Source organism: Seriola dumerili, unplaced genomic scaffold, assembly GCF_002260705.1.
Source record: "Seriola dumerili isolate Sdu_G_001 unplaced genomic scaffold, Sdu_1.0 BDQW01000092.1, whole genome shotgun sequence".
NCBI classification, from domain to species: Eukaryota; Metazoa; Chordata; class Actinopteri; order Carangiformes; family Carangidae; genus Seriola; species Seriola dumerili.
The window spans coordinates 1,561,913-1,577,711 of record NW_019174347.1 but is presented as its reverse complement, the minus strand read 5'-3'; the positions used below and the strand labels follow the sequence as shown (position 1 = coordinate 1,577,711).

Here is a 15,799-nt window from a genome sequence, read left to right as displayed (position 1 = left end):
GAACAACTCCACACACGTTCAGTCGCCACATGTGTAGGTGCATGCAGTCCGTGTGGTCATGACAGCACACACACACACACACACACACACACACATGGACCTTCACAGATGTTAGCATTGCCTTACTTATGACAGAGAACAGGTAATTATATTTCAATTTTACATTTGGCCAAGGAGATGAAAAATTAATTTCCTTTATTTCGCCATTAAGAAAATGCAAAATTTGACCCTGAGTATGAATGGAAAATTACATTCAACGATCTAGTTAATTTCCTGTAATTATATAACAGCATTAAAGTTAAATTATTCATCTATGTAAAGCTGGCAAAAATGGTCTTGGTACAGTTTTTAAACACCAAGACATCGACTTCTCCAGCCAGGCTCAACCTGTTTTTGTACATTTGGATTTCTTTATTTTCTGTGACAGCCGCATATTAAGCAGCACTGCATCCTGCACTGCTCAAGATTATTCCTCATCCTCTGAGCACTTAAAGCTTTCCCACACTATCAGGCTCATTTTAATTTGAATATTGTAATAAAATCCTGCCACCCTCTCTGTCTCTCTGAGGAATCTCAGTGAAATTATCAACAGCTCACTCATCTGTGCGCCTTGTTTGGTTTGTTTGTTTTGAGGTGAACCTGTCTCTTGTGAAATTCAATTCATTCAATCTCATCTGCATAAATTAGCAATTTTTATGTCTTCCTATGTTTTTATTGTGTTTGTTTGAATGATGTAGTCTCTTAAGTCCTAGCAACAACAACAAAAAAAAACCTAATCTAAATAACTGAATTAAAACTGAAGACTGAAGCATGAACCTCACTGTAGTGCGACTGCAGATGATCACAATGATGTTGATATTAATGAGAAACAGGATGATGATACACAAATGGAGGAGGGGGATGCTTTGCACCACTGATGGAGGTGCTGACGGAAAGGATGCATTTCTACCTCGAGTGGCGCAGCCTTCGCCTTGCAGGTATCAATTGCAGTCTGATCAGATGCCGCTGGGATCTGTGGGAGGAAGGACTGTTTAATTTGTGCCAAGTTCTTTCACACTGCTCTGTTTCGGCATGAAAGCAGCGACCCCACTGCTGCAGCTTCTAAAGCACAGCCCTCACAGAAAAAACCTGCACCAACGTTCCAGCATTCTGTGATATTTTTTTTCACTGCATTCAAGGAGCTATTTCGTTATTAAATTTGTCGTTTACATTTTGTTCTACCCTTTTACCTCAACCTGTCTCCTGTACTTCACATTTCCCAGAATTTATTTCAGCACACTCCATAACCCCCCCCCCCCCATAACAACAGCCTTGAGTTGCAGCTGTCGGTACATGTAGGCCGAGAGAGGAATAGAAAGTGAAACACAAAGAAGTACAACAAATTCATCTTTGTGAGAAAACTGTTGTGCCCTTCACTCAAGCAAATAGATTATTAAATTTACTGACCCTTTAGTAATAAATATCTACCTCTACAGTTGCTGAATCTCGTTCTGTGTGGAGGACACTTGATATTTACAGCTTTTTTTTCAACTGTCACTCTTCTCCAAACTAACCTGGACTGTAAATAACTCAACCTGACAGCGTGTCATTTAACTGACAGTAAGAAAAACACACCATCAGTCGTCAGAGTTGTCCCTCAATGCCAAACACATCATCAGTCGTTATCTCCATCTAACCTGTCGTCATGTCTCCACTGAGGAAAACCCAACATTAAGCCTGAAATTATTCTGAAAAAAATAGGGCATATATTCATATTTGGGTGAAATGCCAGGCTTACAGCCTCTTCAATTTGTAAGGCTCGAGATTACAGTGTGTGGGCTACAGTGTCATCACTGACTAGCCTATGTTGACATCATTAGCTCATTGAATTATGTTTTTCTCTCCTCCTCACACAGAGAGATGTTAGTGCAGCTTCATTAATGCATGTGTGACACAACTTCCTCGGCCTTCACCGGGTCTCTGCTGAACTGGGTCAGTGACAGGCCAGCTGTCTCATCTCTCTCTGCCCTCACTGGCTCACTGTGTCGCCCTCCCAGCGGGAGGGGGGGGGGGGGGGGGCTATAATTGTCGTCATCACACACACACACACACACAGTCTGGCAAACAGCAACAGGGGAGTAATTAGTTTAGTGTTACTTACTGCAACTCTGTCAGTCATTCTGCGATTTAAAATACAGCAAATTACATTTCATAATTCATCATATTTCGGAGTAGCATTTTCAAATTTGAATGTCTCCCAAATTAAAAATACAGAAGTAATTGCAGTTATAATTGATAGCCAGATCTCAGAGAAACCTGGTTAATATTTACCATGAATAGTAGTTACTAATCCCACCAACCAAAAACTATATTTTAACTGACTTTTTTTGGGGAAAATATTCTGTGTCTGTGCGTTAAGTTTAGAGCTGAGACAAGCCGGCATTTCGCCTAGCCTAACAAAAAAACCTGGAAGTAGGGAGGAACAGCTAGCATGGTTCACAAATTCAAGTGCACAAATTCACCTAATTAGTGGGGAACTGGGTGAATTGTTGGCGAGAGATAGGCTAGCCGTTCACCCCTGGTTCCAATCCTAATGCTAAACTAGGCTAATTACCTTCTGGCTGTGGACAACGCGGTGAATTGTTAAGAGAGAGCTAGGCTAGCTGTTGGAGATAGCTAAGCTAGCTGTTCACACCTGCTTCCAATCCTAATGCTAAACTAGGCTAATTACCTTCTGGCTTCAGCCCCATACTTAACACACACATTTTACACAAGGTCCAACACATCCACACTTGGAAGCTGGGCAGTACAACCACACGCATCTCACCAAAGACAGTGAGGAAGGGTCAAGGGGCAACATTTTATTCGCTTCCCTTAAACAGCTCTACAGTTGAAAATCAAACCAGGATATTTTGATCTTTGTAAAGTAAAGATCCACTGGTATGACTTACAGGCCCTGCTCACCCACACAGGTGTTCTGAGTTAGTCTGCCTGACTCTGCCAGGGATATAATCACATAAGTTGTCCCACCTTAACAATGGCAGCGGGGGACTTAGCAAGATGTCAGTCAAGCACTGACAAAGCCAAAAACTCCTTAAGAGGGGGTTTAATCAGGCAGCGTAAGTGCAAACACATGTGTGGGTGTACCTGTGGTGGGGCTTTAATTCTGGTTACAGACCTGCCTCTCCAGCCTTTTAGATCTCTGTTGCCTAGTATACCAGCCGCCATCATTTTTAAGTACAAACAGCCCTTCCAAACATTGGTTAGTTGCCAAAGTGGCTTTCGAAGTGCACTGGCTTAATAACTTGGCAGTACTTAGCTTGTGGCTGGTGAGTGATCTTTTATAATTTCTCTCTACACAGCAGCAGAGTCGCTCCAAAATATTTAAAGAGAGAACTGTCTGGAGCCGAGAGATTCAGTCCCCTAGAGCATCCCATTAAAAGCATACCTGCAGGTCGCGGACCCCTCTGTCGGTGAACGTCAGCACATAGATCATCGCCTGGCCACCCACGTACAGCGTGTCGCTCCCTTCCTGATGGTACATGCTGATGTAGTTCTCGGGTTTGATGAAGTGGAACCTGGAGAGCTCTGTGGGTCACAATGAAATAGATTAGCGCGGTGAGCTCTGATGGAGTACACTGTTGTTGGTTTTACTGTCAAAATGTATGTTTATATTTCTGAAATGAAAATATGCCCTGTGGTAATAAAGCTTAATTAGTGAACCATACTCGCTAAATTTATTCTAAACATAAACAAAAACAACCTTTTTGTATTTTAATAACAAATACATCTGCTGTTACTAATTATTGCCACTACTAAGTAATTAAGAGGAAGTGATTCTACAGTTAAAAGGCAATTTTCAAATGATATGAAATCAAGAAAAATCAACATCTCAAGCAAACAAACATGGTACCATAATGAAAAAGATTCATAAAGTCGAGGTCAGACATAATAACGAAAGGTCAATGCATGAAAGCTGAATTGAGTTTCAGGAAGTTATTTAAAAAGATGATCCAGATTTAGCCGGTCTAAGCTCCTCAGGCAGGTCGAATCAAAGTCTAGAAGCCCCGATGGCACAGAGCCAAACCTCTGGTTTTTAATCTACTTTTAATCTGACGTCAATACAGGAGCCAGCTCGAGGAGTCCTGATGATGAACTGGCTTCATTTACCAAAACACCTGATCCGACGTCATGCTGCCCTTTGTGGTTTTAGATTAAACATGAAGTCTTTACAGGAACCCGGCTTGGGTGCTCAAAGAAGAAGGGCATTTGGTGGAAGCATAAATATTACAGAAATAATCATGTGGGCAAATCCCATCACATACGCTGGGTTGAATTACGCTCCAGACACCTCCAGAAGGCTCAAGAGTACATTTGGGCTCTCTCTGAATCACACATCCAATCACACTCACACTTACCTACACTGCAACTGTGCCTGCATTTCCAAATAGAATAAATTCCCTGCATTTTGTGTGGTTACATACAGAACATGCAGTTAAAGGTCTCGAAGAGCTCTACAGAAACAAAGTTTATAAAACATCACATATGGCTGCCAGCCTTTTCTTTCACTTGGGTTCTGCTCCAGAAAATACATTTCTCAATTTGTTTTAATTTCAAAAAATGACAGCCTGAAGCATTGAAACATACATTTTGATCCAAACCAACCAGCTACCTGTTTTTCTGAAAATATATGAAAATAAAGAATAATAATGTATGTATGTGCCATGACCATGTCACTTCAAAAAAAAAAGGGGGTATAAAAGTGACTTCCTTACCCAATCTCTTCCATTTTCCGTTTAATGTTTAACAAAGATACTCCATGAGTAGAAAATTAAAGTTTATTTCCAAATTAATGATACATTTTGCTCTTAATGTTTCAATATAAGTAGATACACTAATAATGACAAAAGGTGATTATAAGGTGATGGTTACTTGGTATTTGTAATGATTTTCTGCTCATCCCTGAAATAAAAAGACATCCCAGTCATGAGAGTAAGGCCAGGATGAAGTGCTGGTGATCACTGTTACAGGTTGCTAGCCAACCGGCTAAGTTTCTATGGAAACAGAGGCCTCTCTTATTGGCGTGAATCTAATTGATGAAGCTTATACAAGTGAGGAATGCAACAAGGAAAGGCCAATATGGCTGATTCCTTAGGTAAGAACATAATGTTACAGTAATATTCATTTATCTGTCTGATAATCTTATGAAGAACATTCTGTAGCTGGCAAAGCACGCTGAGAGATTACTATGAATATTTGCTTTGGAAGTTAACAAGCAGATCTTCACAGCCATAGTAAGCCTCTGTTGATTCAGTACGGCTTCAATGACAGAGAAAAAGTTAATCTTCTGTAAGACAAACCTGCATTAAGCTCAAAGAAAGTCAAAAGCACAGGCTGAATAGAGAACAGTGGCTGATGTTCACCTGTATGCTACTGTAAGAACAGCTACTTATGCTAAAGATCTTATGCTAAAATTTCTTTAGCATGAGTTATATGAAACAAACTGTATGAATCCACACTGATGAATATTTTTTGGTTTGGATAACCCAACTGAAGTGTGACTGGACAAAGTTGCAAAGGTTGCATGGACTCAAGCTGTGTTGTGACAATCTGTGTGACATGTCAAAAGTAAGTTACGGTAAGCTATTTGTTATCATTCTTCTAAACTTAATTAATTTAATGTTTTTTACAAGACTTTAGAGACAACTGAACTCAACATGACCAAAGCTTGCTACACGAGACACAAATATTTAAAAGAGCTGAAAGCCAGTTTACATATTTACATACACTGTAAATATGTTAACTAAATAAATATGTCTGTGAAAGCTTTCCTTTCAAAAGGATTTACTGAACAGCAGCTCGACAAGCACACTTCTCTGTAGCTAGCTATAGCTAGAAACCCATCAAAGATCCCTGGATTATTTACGAGTATGCACAGCCTTTGTCAACCTAGCTTCCAAAGACAATAGCCTACTGAGGCCACAAGAGGGCAGTAAATTACAAGATCAATGCAAACACAAGACATTCTTTTTACCATTTGGCAAAGCATCCTCTTAAACCTACCCTATTTGCCCACTATTAGATTGTGAATACACGTTTTCATAAGTGGCTTAATTCTTTGTATATGCAGGTGACAAAAACGCACAATACTCCCCAAAACACATTATGTGACACAGAAACTTTGTTTGTTTACAAGAAGAAAACTGTGCTATATCATGTTTGACTGTCAGAGATACTGCCCCCCCTCTTTCAACAACCACAAGCTCACAGATGGAACAGAATGTACCGTCCTTTATAAGTCTCCTATTCCATGACTTTCTCAACATCATTTCAAAGGGTCAGACATATACAACAGAAATGTCACATTCTGGGTGTAATTTGAAGTCCTAACTTCTCTCTTGCTCTCACCTATTTGTGAGCATGTTTTTGTTTCTATTTGCCTTAGACATTTAATCAGTGCTGTTGGGTGAAAACCTTGAATTTTCAAAAGGTCAGCTTTTCAGGAAGAAAAACAGCCTTGTTTTTCAAAAAAAAGAAAAAAGAAAAAGCCTTCATTAAACTCAAGGGCTGGAGAGTTCCCTTACCCCCCAAGGAGCATGTAATCCTTGAAAGAAGTTGAAACATTTTCAAATTACTGAGTCACTTTTAAAGAAACAAATTCCTAATTGCACTAAGAAATGTGCTAATTAAAGTAAAGTAAAGCACAGATGTTTTTTGTGGGAATTATTCCCACTTGTACATGAATAAAGCACTCTGGATAAAGTGGAAAAAAACAGCTGAAGGAAAATCAAACATTTTTTTGATAGCTTTTGAGGCTTTGGAAATTTGGAACCAGCAAATAATACACTATTTTATTTCCATATCATTCACTGCACATGTTGTTTTCTAAATGATGTAGTTTTGTTGTTGAGATCCTACATTATGACTATGACAAGAAAAATCTACCAGACTTGACGTGTTCAGGCCTCCAACTGAGAGAGAAGGTCAGACGTTGGCTGAACTTTGGCAAAATGTTCTGATATTTAGGATGCAGCTGCAGATGTCAAATTAGCTTTGAGGTCAGTCATTCTCTCAGTCTCTTTGTCTAGTTTGCATTTGTCTCCATGTCTCTCCTCTTTCTCTCTCTTCATGTCTCTGCTTGAGAGTGACAGGGACATCAAAAGGCAGAGAGAGGCAAAGTAAGGCAAACAGAGAGAGAATCCATCAGAGATATTCAAGGTGTGCAAACATAAAGTAAGGCAGACTTTCATTTTCTCCCACCCCATTCACTACCTAATCCAAATCCTAGTCTTAATGCAGTCCCTTGAAGAAGTGAGTAGAAGTACTTAATACCCCCACCAATTTTTCCCTGTTTCATCCTTGGACAGACACACACACACACTTATGTATAAATATTAAACACGATTTATGGTTTTGGTATTATTGCTGTTTCGTAGCGATGAACCCACATGAACTCTGCGAAGCTCTTTAGCATCTTTCAACACTTTGTTTTGGTTCTATTGCTTTCCTGTTTTAGTTCTGTGTCACTGTCACTTAGTTTCTATCAGCAGCAGTCAGTAGTTTTCAGAGACAAAGCTCTGATAAACCATAAACATGTTATGCTACCAAATGGCACACAAACAAAAGTTAGCCAATAGCTAATGAAAGTAATGGAACTTTTAGCTGCTCAAGAGCCACATATACATATACATATATACATATACATCTCAGGAGTTGCTGACAAAACAGAGCTACAAGTGGAGATGTCTGCTGGATAATTACTTCCCTAAAGTGGCCAAAAAACTGGTTAGGCTAATGCTACTGTAATTTTATTATTAGTATGCTATTTGCTCTAATGCCTTTTCATGTCCTGACAGTTTTTTATTTGCATAAGCCTACATTCACTGTATAGTGTAAATACAACAGCCTAAAACTAATGCAGTCTAATACAACAGAGCTGCAAAAAAGATCTGTGAAGGCTGTACTGTCCAGTTTCTGTTGGGGCTGTTTTTAGAGAGGCATCGGTTCAGCTTAGGCTGTAGTTTATCATGCTGTTGAATTGCATCGCTTGTCTATCCCATTTATATCAACAGGAGTTAACAAAACGCTTTCAATCTCAACAAAAACTGAAAATTATAACCTTCTTGGTGTTTGTATTGATTGTGCTTGTAGCCTCTCAGTTGTTTGTTTGGGAGGGATGAACTTAAAATTTCTGATGACATCTTGTTCCTCCTGAGGTTGAATGCACTTACAGTAATAGCTTTGGACACGAAAGGCTGCTAAAAGAATGCAATGTAATGCATTCACTGGAAACTACAATAACTTCAGCCATCACAGCATGTTGAATATTAACCATAAAACCCTTAAAATAAACCCAGTTTTAACCTTCATCCTAAAATCAGGCTGTAGCCTTGAAACAGTTACTTGAAGGTATGAGAACCTGCCAAATATCCTCATTTGGCAAAGACATGCAAATTGAGGACATTTAACCGTCTGAGGACCTAGGCGCTGTCCGCGGTGCTGAAAGAGCGCCAGCTCCTCAGGCTTAAACTGCTCCCTTGATGGATTTCCTGTGACAGTTTTCTACCTGTGCACTGTTAGTGTCTGTGTGTGTGTGTGTGTGTGTGTGTGTGTGCGCCTGTGTGTGTACGTGCGCGCGCGCGCGCGCGTGTCCTTACAACAGGCATGTATAGCTAACCCTGAAACTGCATAACAGCCAGTTTGATTGATATGACTTGCACGTACGGGGCCGTCATCTTGTGCGTTTTGTATTGTGCTCCTCCACCGGGGAGGGGAGGGATACAGATAACTTGACACGCAGCCCCAATCTCTATTGATTGCTGAATACATTAAAGGACCGTGTGAGGTGTAAAAAGGCGTGAGTGGAATAGATAACTAGAAGTCGGCTTGGAATTTTCCACTCATTGCTCTCCCCTCCCTTTCTCTCGCTCTACCCCCTTTCTGTATCTGTGTACATGTATATATGTATTTGTGGCATCTGCTACCCTAAAGCAACCCCTCTCTCCTCTCCCGGAGCCGGACTCCGCTCTGCTGCAGTGTGAAGCAGCTGCCGTGTCCCGCATTGCAGCTCCGCATGGACGGGGGAGCTACACTGACTGTGTCAACCTCCAAAGACTCATATTTCTCAGTAGTGATGCTTTTCGGCGGTTGCATGCGGGTGTTTAAAGGCCACCGCCTCGGGCTGTGATTAGAGCGAACAGGCGCCATGTTCTTAAAAAAAATTTAAAAAATAAAAGGCAGAGGAGAGGCGGTTTTTTTGAGCGCCTTTAGTTTTATTCTCAGTGCGCCGTGAGAATATGAAGGGACTCTCACCAATTAAAACCTTGGTGCCCTAATTGATAAACAACCAGAGACTAGCACATAGTGAACTTGCAGTGCACTGAGAGAAACCGAACATACAAGTTGTCAGAATAAGAACACAAAACAGAAAAGCCACAAGAAAAACAAATCATTCAAATGTGCCAAATGTTCGAGCGTTCACACACACACACACACACACACACACACACACACACACACACACACACACACACACACACACACACACAGGGTACGACCTGGAAATTTAACGGAAACAAAACAAGCTGCCAGAACACAGGCTGCTCAAGTCCTATTCTACACATGATGTTCTTGTTAACACTGACATAATACAGCAGAATGACTTTTGCTCCACATGCTCATCCTGTTAGATTCTGTGAACATGTGTGCTGGGCCTGAATGGTGGAGCGCGTAATTTACTACTCGGTCAGAAGGGGGTGGCTGTGTGTGTGTGTGTGTGTGTGGAAGTGGGGGTGGGGGTGTTGGTGTTTTAGGAGATTAATCCAGAGGCAGCCCCTGTCAATATGGCTTTAGTGGTTCTGGTTGTGCAGCTTGTGCAGCGCAAGGACAAGACAACATCGGTCAGTGAAGAAGAACTGGAAAATAACTGGCCACATCATCTCATGACTCAACTCTCACTCTGTTCATTCATTCACTCATCCATCCATCTGTTCACCCATTCATTCATGACCTATGATACACACAATATAATAAAATAAGCTCAGCGACGTAAATAATTGGCTGTAAGACTTGTGTTAAAATCAGACAATACTGAGAGAAAACAGCAGCTGCCTACCGTGCACAACAAATTTCAGCCGAGGTGACTTCCCGACGATAACCGTGGCAAAAAGCGACAGCAGGATGAAAGAATTCATCTTTCTCGAGGCTCTGTCTTGTGTAAGATTATTCAACCGAAGCGCTCCCACGAAAATCCCTCTTCTTCTTCTTCTTCTCCTTCTTCTTCTTCTCCTCCTCGTCCTTCTTCTCCTTCTTCCTTGCAGCCGCCTTTATGGTCCCTCCCGATCTGCTGCGTCCCAGATCTGTGTGCCACCGACTGCTGGTCCCAGTCCTATCTCGTCCGTCTGCTTCGCCGGCAGTTCAGTTTGAAGAAGTCGGGGTATCACAGGCTCCACCTCGGAAACAAAAGGCAAAAGGGGGGAGTGTTAGCCTTTCAGCAGAGGCGCGGGAATAAAGAGTGCGATTGCAAAACATTTGCAAAATCGCCAACTAACACATCACTTTATAGGATTTGGGCTGCAATTACAGGCGTGTGGGATTACGCAGTCATACCTGTTGCTGATGGAGAAAGATGATTTGCACAGATATCTTTGCATCTTTCTGCACATTTAAATACACGATATTCGTCCTGTTTTAACTCTAGATCCACTTATACAATGAGGATCTTATCATTTATCACGATGGATTCATTTATCTTTATCCAGCTTCTATCTTGAAAATGTTCAATATTTTCTGAAGCTATTGAAATCAGGCCAAATATAATATCATAAGTGGTTACATATCCTCATGCATTTGCAGTCTGACAACATTTCCTAATGTTACATCACATTATGAGACCATATATGAACCTCAAGGCCATCCTCAGGGGCCGTTTTATGTTTGCACACAAACCTTCACACCAGCATCCAATAATGATATTGCCTCATCAACTGCTTCTACTGTAATGTCTAATCAATATGTGTCAATAGAGCCTGGATGGGAATGAATCAGCAGTTTGTCTCTGCTGTGCTTGCATTTGTTTTGCAAGTTAATTGACTCAAATTTGGAAAAATTGAGCCTCTCCAAAACGGTGAATGCCTCTTAGTGAAAGCAACCAAGTAGATGCTTCCATTTTCACAAAATTGCTTTCTGTGTATATGAGGCGCCATTTAAAAGCGGTTTCCATGAGACTTTAGGGAGCAGTGAGCTGCTTGCAGGAAAGACGATCAGCGTGAGCTTAAACTGACAAGAGGAGAGATATTGCTGTATTTTCTCAATTCAGAAAGCACTGTACTCTACGGTACTCACAAGCGAGTCCTTAGTAGAAACAGAGCTGTGAAAACCCACCCAGAGGGGCAATTTCCCTTTTTTTTTAAATTTCTGTCAGATGCCTTAATTATCTTTCAGTTACACCTTAAATCAGGACCTTTGAGTTTGGGTCTTTTTGTTCAGTTTTAGATATTTGAATATTAATTTGAGGTTTGTAGTCACAGCACTGATCTCATTGGCTTCTATTTGCCGCTTTAACTCACTGGGTTAACATCAGTCTAAAATTATAGTGATAAAACCCCTGTGTGATTAAGGTTTCAAGTGTTGTTTCACAATACAGTATGGCCTCACTTCAACAGTGATGTCATTTTGCATTACTGTATCAAGTGCAGGGCTTGGGTGTAAAATTTCCACCACTAGATGGCAGCAAAAGCAGGATTTTCAGTGCGTGTGTCATTACTCCGAGATAATGATTTTGCCTCCTGGATCATTACAACAGGGTTCTTCTATCACCTTCAGCAGCTCAGTGCAGCGATTATCTGTCTCTGGCAGAAAGTTTCTCAGTGAAATCAGCTGGTCTGCTTTTGAAAATTAAGGTTACAGGAGGAGGAGAGGAAGGTGACTTCAACAACTAGTTTAGTGAAATCATTAAATCATCATCATTTAGGTATCTCTTTTTTAAGCAAGAGTTGACATGAAAACATATCTGAGCAGCAGATTGCATAGATGACATTGGACCATTATCAGTGAACAGGATGTAATCTGTGCAACCGTAAAATATAAATCATAAATCATTAATGAAAGAATGAACCAGAATATGTCTTTCATATCTTTTCTTGTAATGATTGAAGGCAAAAGTTTATGAACCAAATTTAAACAATCGCCCCAACACTAAAACACTTGGTAGCTTTCATCACTCCCTGTTTGATTGGCAGGTTTAATACTACTAGATAGAAATCGACAACTTAATCTAACATTTTTAAAGCAGTTGAACATTTGTTTACATCCGCAGTAATGAAGTGAAATCTATGCACGAGGAATAAAATGATAATAAATGCTGATAATCGTCATTAAACATGGAATTACATGTTTGTAGAGGCTGGATTAAAAAAAGATAAAGCCTAGAATTTCATCTAAATCTCTAGTCTCATCTATATCTCACCTAAAAACTGGCAAAACAAATAAATTATAACTACAAATAACAAACACACCAAGGTAACACTTGATTGAACATCAGATTTTAGCCTAAATGAAAACTTAACACTTCATGATTGAAAAAGTTTGGAGTTGGAGTTGGAAATTAAATAGGTTTAAATTAAAATCAGTAAGTAGGTAATGGTGTGTGTGTGTGTGTGTGTGTGTGTGTGTTTAAATTAACTTCAGACTTTCATCTTTCATTCACACCGAGTCAGACTAAAGGTATCACAAGATGATCATTATTGACTTTGATATGGTTACAAAACACTTCAGATAATTGATGCAAATTGGTGTTTGTTAACTGTAATGATTCTCTCTAATTTGTGGTTTTAGCACCACTTGCTGCTGCATATTATTATAAACCAGTGGACTGCAAGAAAACACATGGAAAGATATAAGGATTTTCATTTTCAGCACAGATGCAAGATTAGGAACACTGTATTTTACTAACTTGTGTTTAGTTTCGTTATCTCAGTATCACAGTGATGAAACAAGGTGATTTTAAATTCAATAATACAAACAAAGTCATGAGTCATTGGTGCACTTCAACAGACTGCAGCACTTTGGTCTGCAGTGAAATATCTTGAAAGCCAGTGGATGGATGGTCATGAAATTTGGTACAGACCTTGATTCTCCCAAGAGGATTAAACCTAATATCTTTGGTGATTCCCTGATGTTTCTCTCTAGTGCCACCCAAAATGTCAAAATTTCCAATAATGCTACACCCAGCCTTGGGGAAATCAGGACACAAAAAGAATCCTTCTTTTATTTTTTATTTTTAACCAACCCCCTGAAGCAGGAGTAAGGACTAGGGAATAGAAAAAAACAATAACTTACCTAGAACAGAAAACGCTTCCATGTGTCATTCTAGAGGTGCGCAGACGATGTAGGCTTGTTGGAGTTTAGATCATAACCTTTCCTCTGGCACCATGTTTAGGACTAAATTGACCTTTGACCCCAAGTGATAAGTTTTGCAAAGTTGTCTTTTCATTATTCACCCCCTCAACATTTCAGTCTCCCAGTGTGTAATCAACATTTCAACCTCCTGATCATGAGGAATTCATATTTCTTGTACAAACAGGAATATTTGTTATCTGTCTGAAACCCCTGAAGCCCTATGAGGAGTTTTTCTGAACACGAGTGAACATGTAGAATCACTTTTCATTCACCTAGAAAAGTCTTCTCTCTTCTCTCTCATCTTTTTAAAAACCCCCTCGTCACTTCTCTTCTCTCTGGATGGGCGACCATTTTGCCCAGTCCAGGTCAATTCAAGCTGAGTCAGAGCTGAGTAAAACTGTGGTGCCATTTCTTGTTTTCGCTATTAGCATTAGCAGTTGTTTACTTACCAGTCTAGAAGAAACGTTGTGAGTTGAGCATCAAACTTGGTTCCTTGAATTGCCAAGAGCTGAGTAAAGCAGAGCAGTCTAAAGAAACCGTCTTGTTTTTGTTTTAATTCTATTTCCATCAGCTCTCTTCTTCTACTGAAGTTAGCATGCTAACCAGCTAGCTCAAGCCTGGTCCATCTTGTCACTTCCCGATACCGAGTCACTGTAGCGTCCAGGCTGACCTGAACAAGTAGTGCTGCTCAGAGGGCCTATTATAAACTCTTGTATTGAAAAATGCAACAATAGCAGCTGTTAATGCTAATGCTAGCTATGTAGCGATAGAAAAACTTACAAATAGCTTCTTTGAAGATGGTTAGAGATTCAGATCCAGTACAGGATTTGCATTAAACTCCTAGTCAAACAAATCCATGCATGTAGGTTGGAATTTAATGACTGTTACATGCACAATTACAAACAGTTTGTAGTGTTTGGTAAAAAAAAAACCCCAAAAACTATTCATTAGCATTTTTGATGGATGTATATTTTTAACTAACTTGTTTATGTATTTATGAGGCCCCTTGAATATACAACTTTGCCACCCTTGCTGTTAGCTGCTTGTAATTTAGGCGATCTAATGATTTAAGCCTATTCCCTCGTCACTCTGGATAACAGTGTCAGCCAAATGACCACTACATAAATGTAAAATACATCTCATATTGTCAAGACATGTTCCCAGTGGAGAAGCCTGAAACTATCCAAACAGCAGATGTGAGGACACCATAATGTTGTTGGTGGTGTTTGCATGCCAGTCATGGGGGGGGGGTGGCTTATAAACACCACTTTAATCTGCCCTTTTGGCTTTCTGTCCACTGGGAGCAAATAGTTGTATTAAAATAGATAATATGACAAGCCAAGCTGGGCCGAAGGATAGCACCCGCCAGACAGACCTATATAACAGATTGAGACATGCAGTGGTAATCCAAAAGGGTTTAAATCTCTGCTCATACACGTGATTATCAGTTTTTTTTTTCTTTTTTTCTGGGTTATTCTGGGCAACTGCATGAGACGGACAAAATGATTTGCTGTCCAGTAAATCCACTCTGAGCACTGCAAGTCTCTAAACTGCACTAAGGTGAAGTGAGGGTAATTCATTGGTTAACGTCCGGTTTATCACTCTCCAGCGTAATATTCTGATTTAAACGGAGAGTCAGCAGCCAAGGATGCGCAGCAGGCGATACAGGAAGTGCCAGTAAATGTCTATAGAGATTCATTCGTATTACAGCAGGGACACACGTGTGCTCTGAGAGAAAACAGCCACAACAGCATCCTCATGCAAATATAATCCTCCGTCTTCACTCAGGGGAAAAGAAGAAATATGTACATTTGTTTGGCTAACTACCAGCTGTAGCTTTGTTGTCTCATAACGGGGGAACAAAGCCACTTTTTCTCTCAAACTGCAACACAAAGTCCTCACAATGGACTCACGGCACAGAGATTAAGTGCTTTGGTTATGCAAGAAATTGTATCCTTCTCTTGCCAATTTCCCAACAATAGCGTCATTTCAGATGAAGATCCACCGGGAGATTGGTTTTTACGATGATTGGATTTGGCTTTTTTTTCCTACCTTTGATATCACTCCAAAATATTTTACATGAAACAATTGAAGGCATTGCATACGCACCAGGCAGGATTAAATATATGCATTTAATAACATAAAGTGAAAAAACAACAGTAATTTATGAACAAGATAGCAAATAAACAAACAAACTTGTCAAAGCTGTATGTGTGCATCATTTACATCCTCTTTTCCTGGCGTAATAAAGCATTGCTTTGTGCATTGTGCATCTACACAGTTAAGTTTATACACAACAAATGTGGCATATTTGAGTGACACTAATCCCCAGAACTAGATAAAATGATAGAATAAACGCAGCGCACACAAACGCCCTTGACCTAAATATTTACAAGAAACGCAGATCAGGTGAGCATTCTCT

At 40.1% G+C, this 15,799-nt stretch overlaps 1 protein-coding gene across 1 annotated transcript in view; it reads right to left on the bottom strand.

Moving 5' to 3' along the window:
* LOC111222406 (semaphorin-7A-like) overlaps positions 1–10,363 on the bottom strand; it is a 36,549-nt gene extending 26,186 nt beyond the window's left edge. The window contains exons 1-3 of the mRNA XM_022746121.1: positions 10,094–10,363; positions 3,428–3,567; positions 950–1,012 (exon numbers count right to left, since the gene is read on the bottom strand). Coding sequence (XP_022601842.1) covers positions 950–1,012; positions 3,428–3,567; positions 10,094–10,172 — 282 coding nt within the window. The 5' untranslated portion in view covers positions 10,173–10,363. The remainder of the gene's footprint in view (positions 1–949; positions 1,013–3,427; positions 3,568–10,093) is intronic.
* Between the last annotated feature and the right edge of the window lie 5,436 nt (positions 10,364–15,799).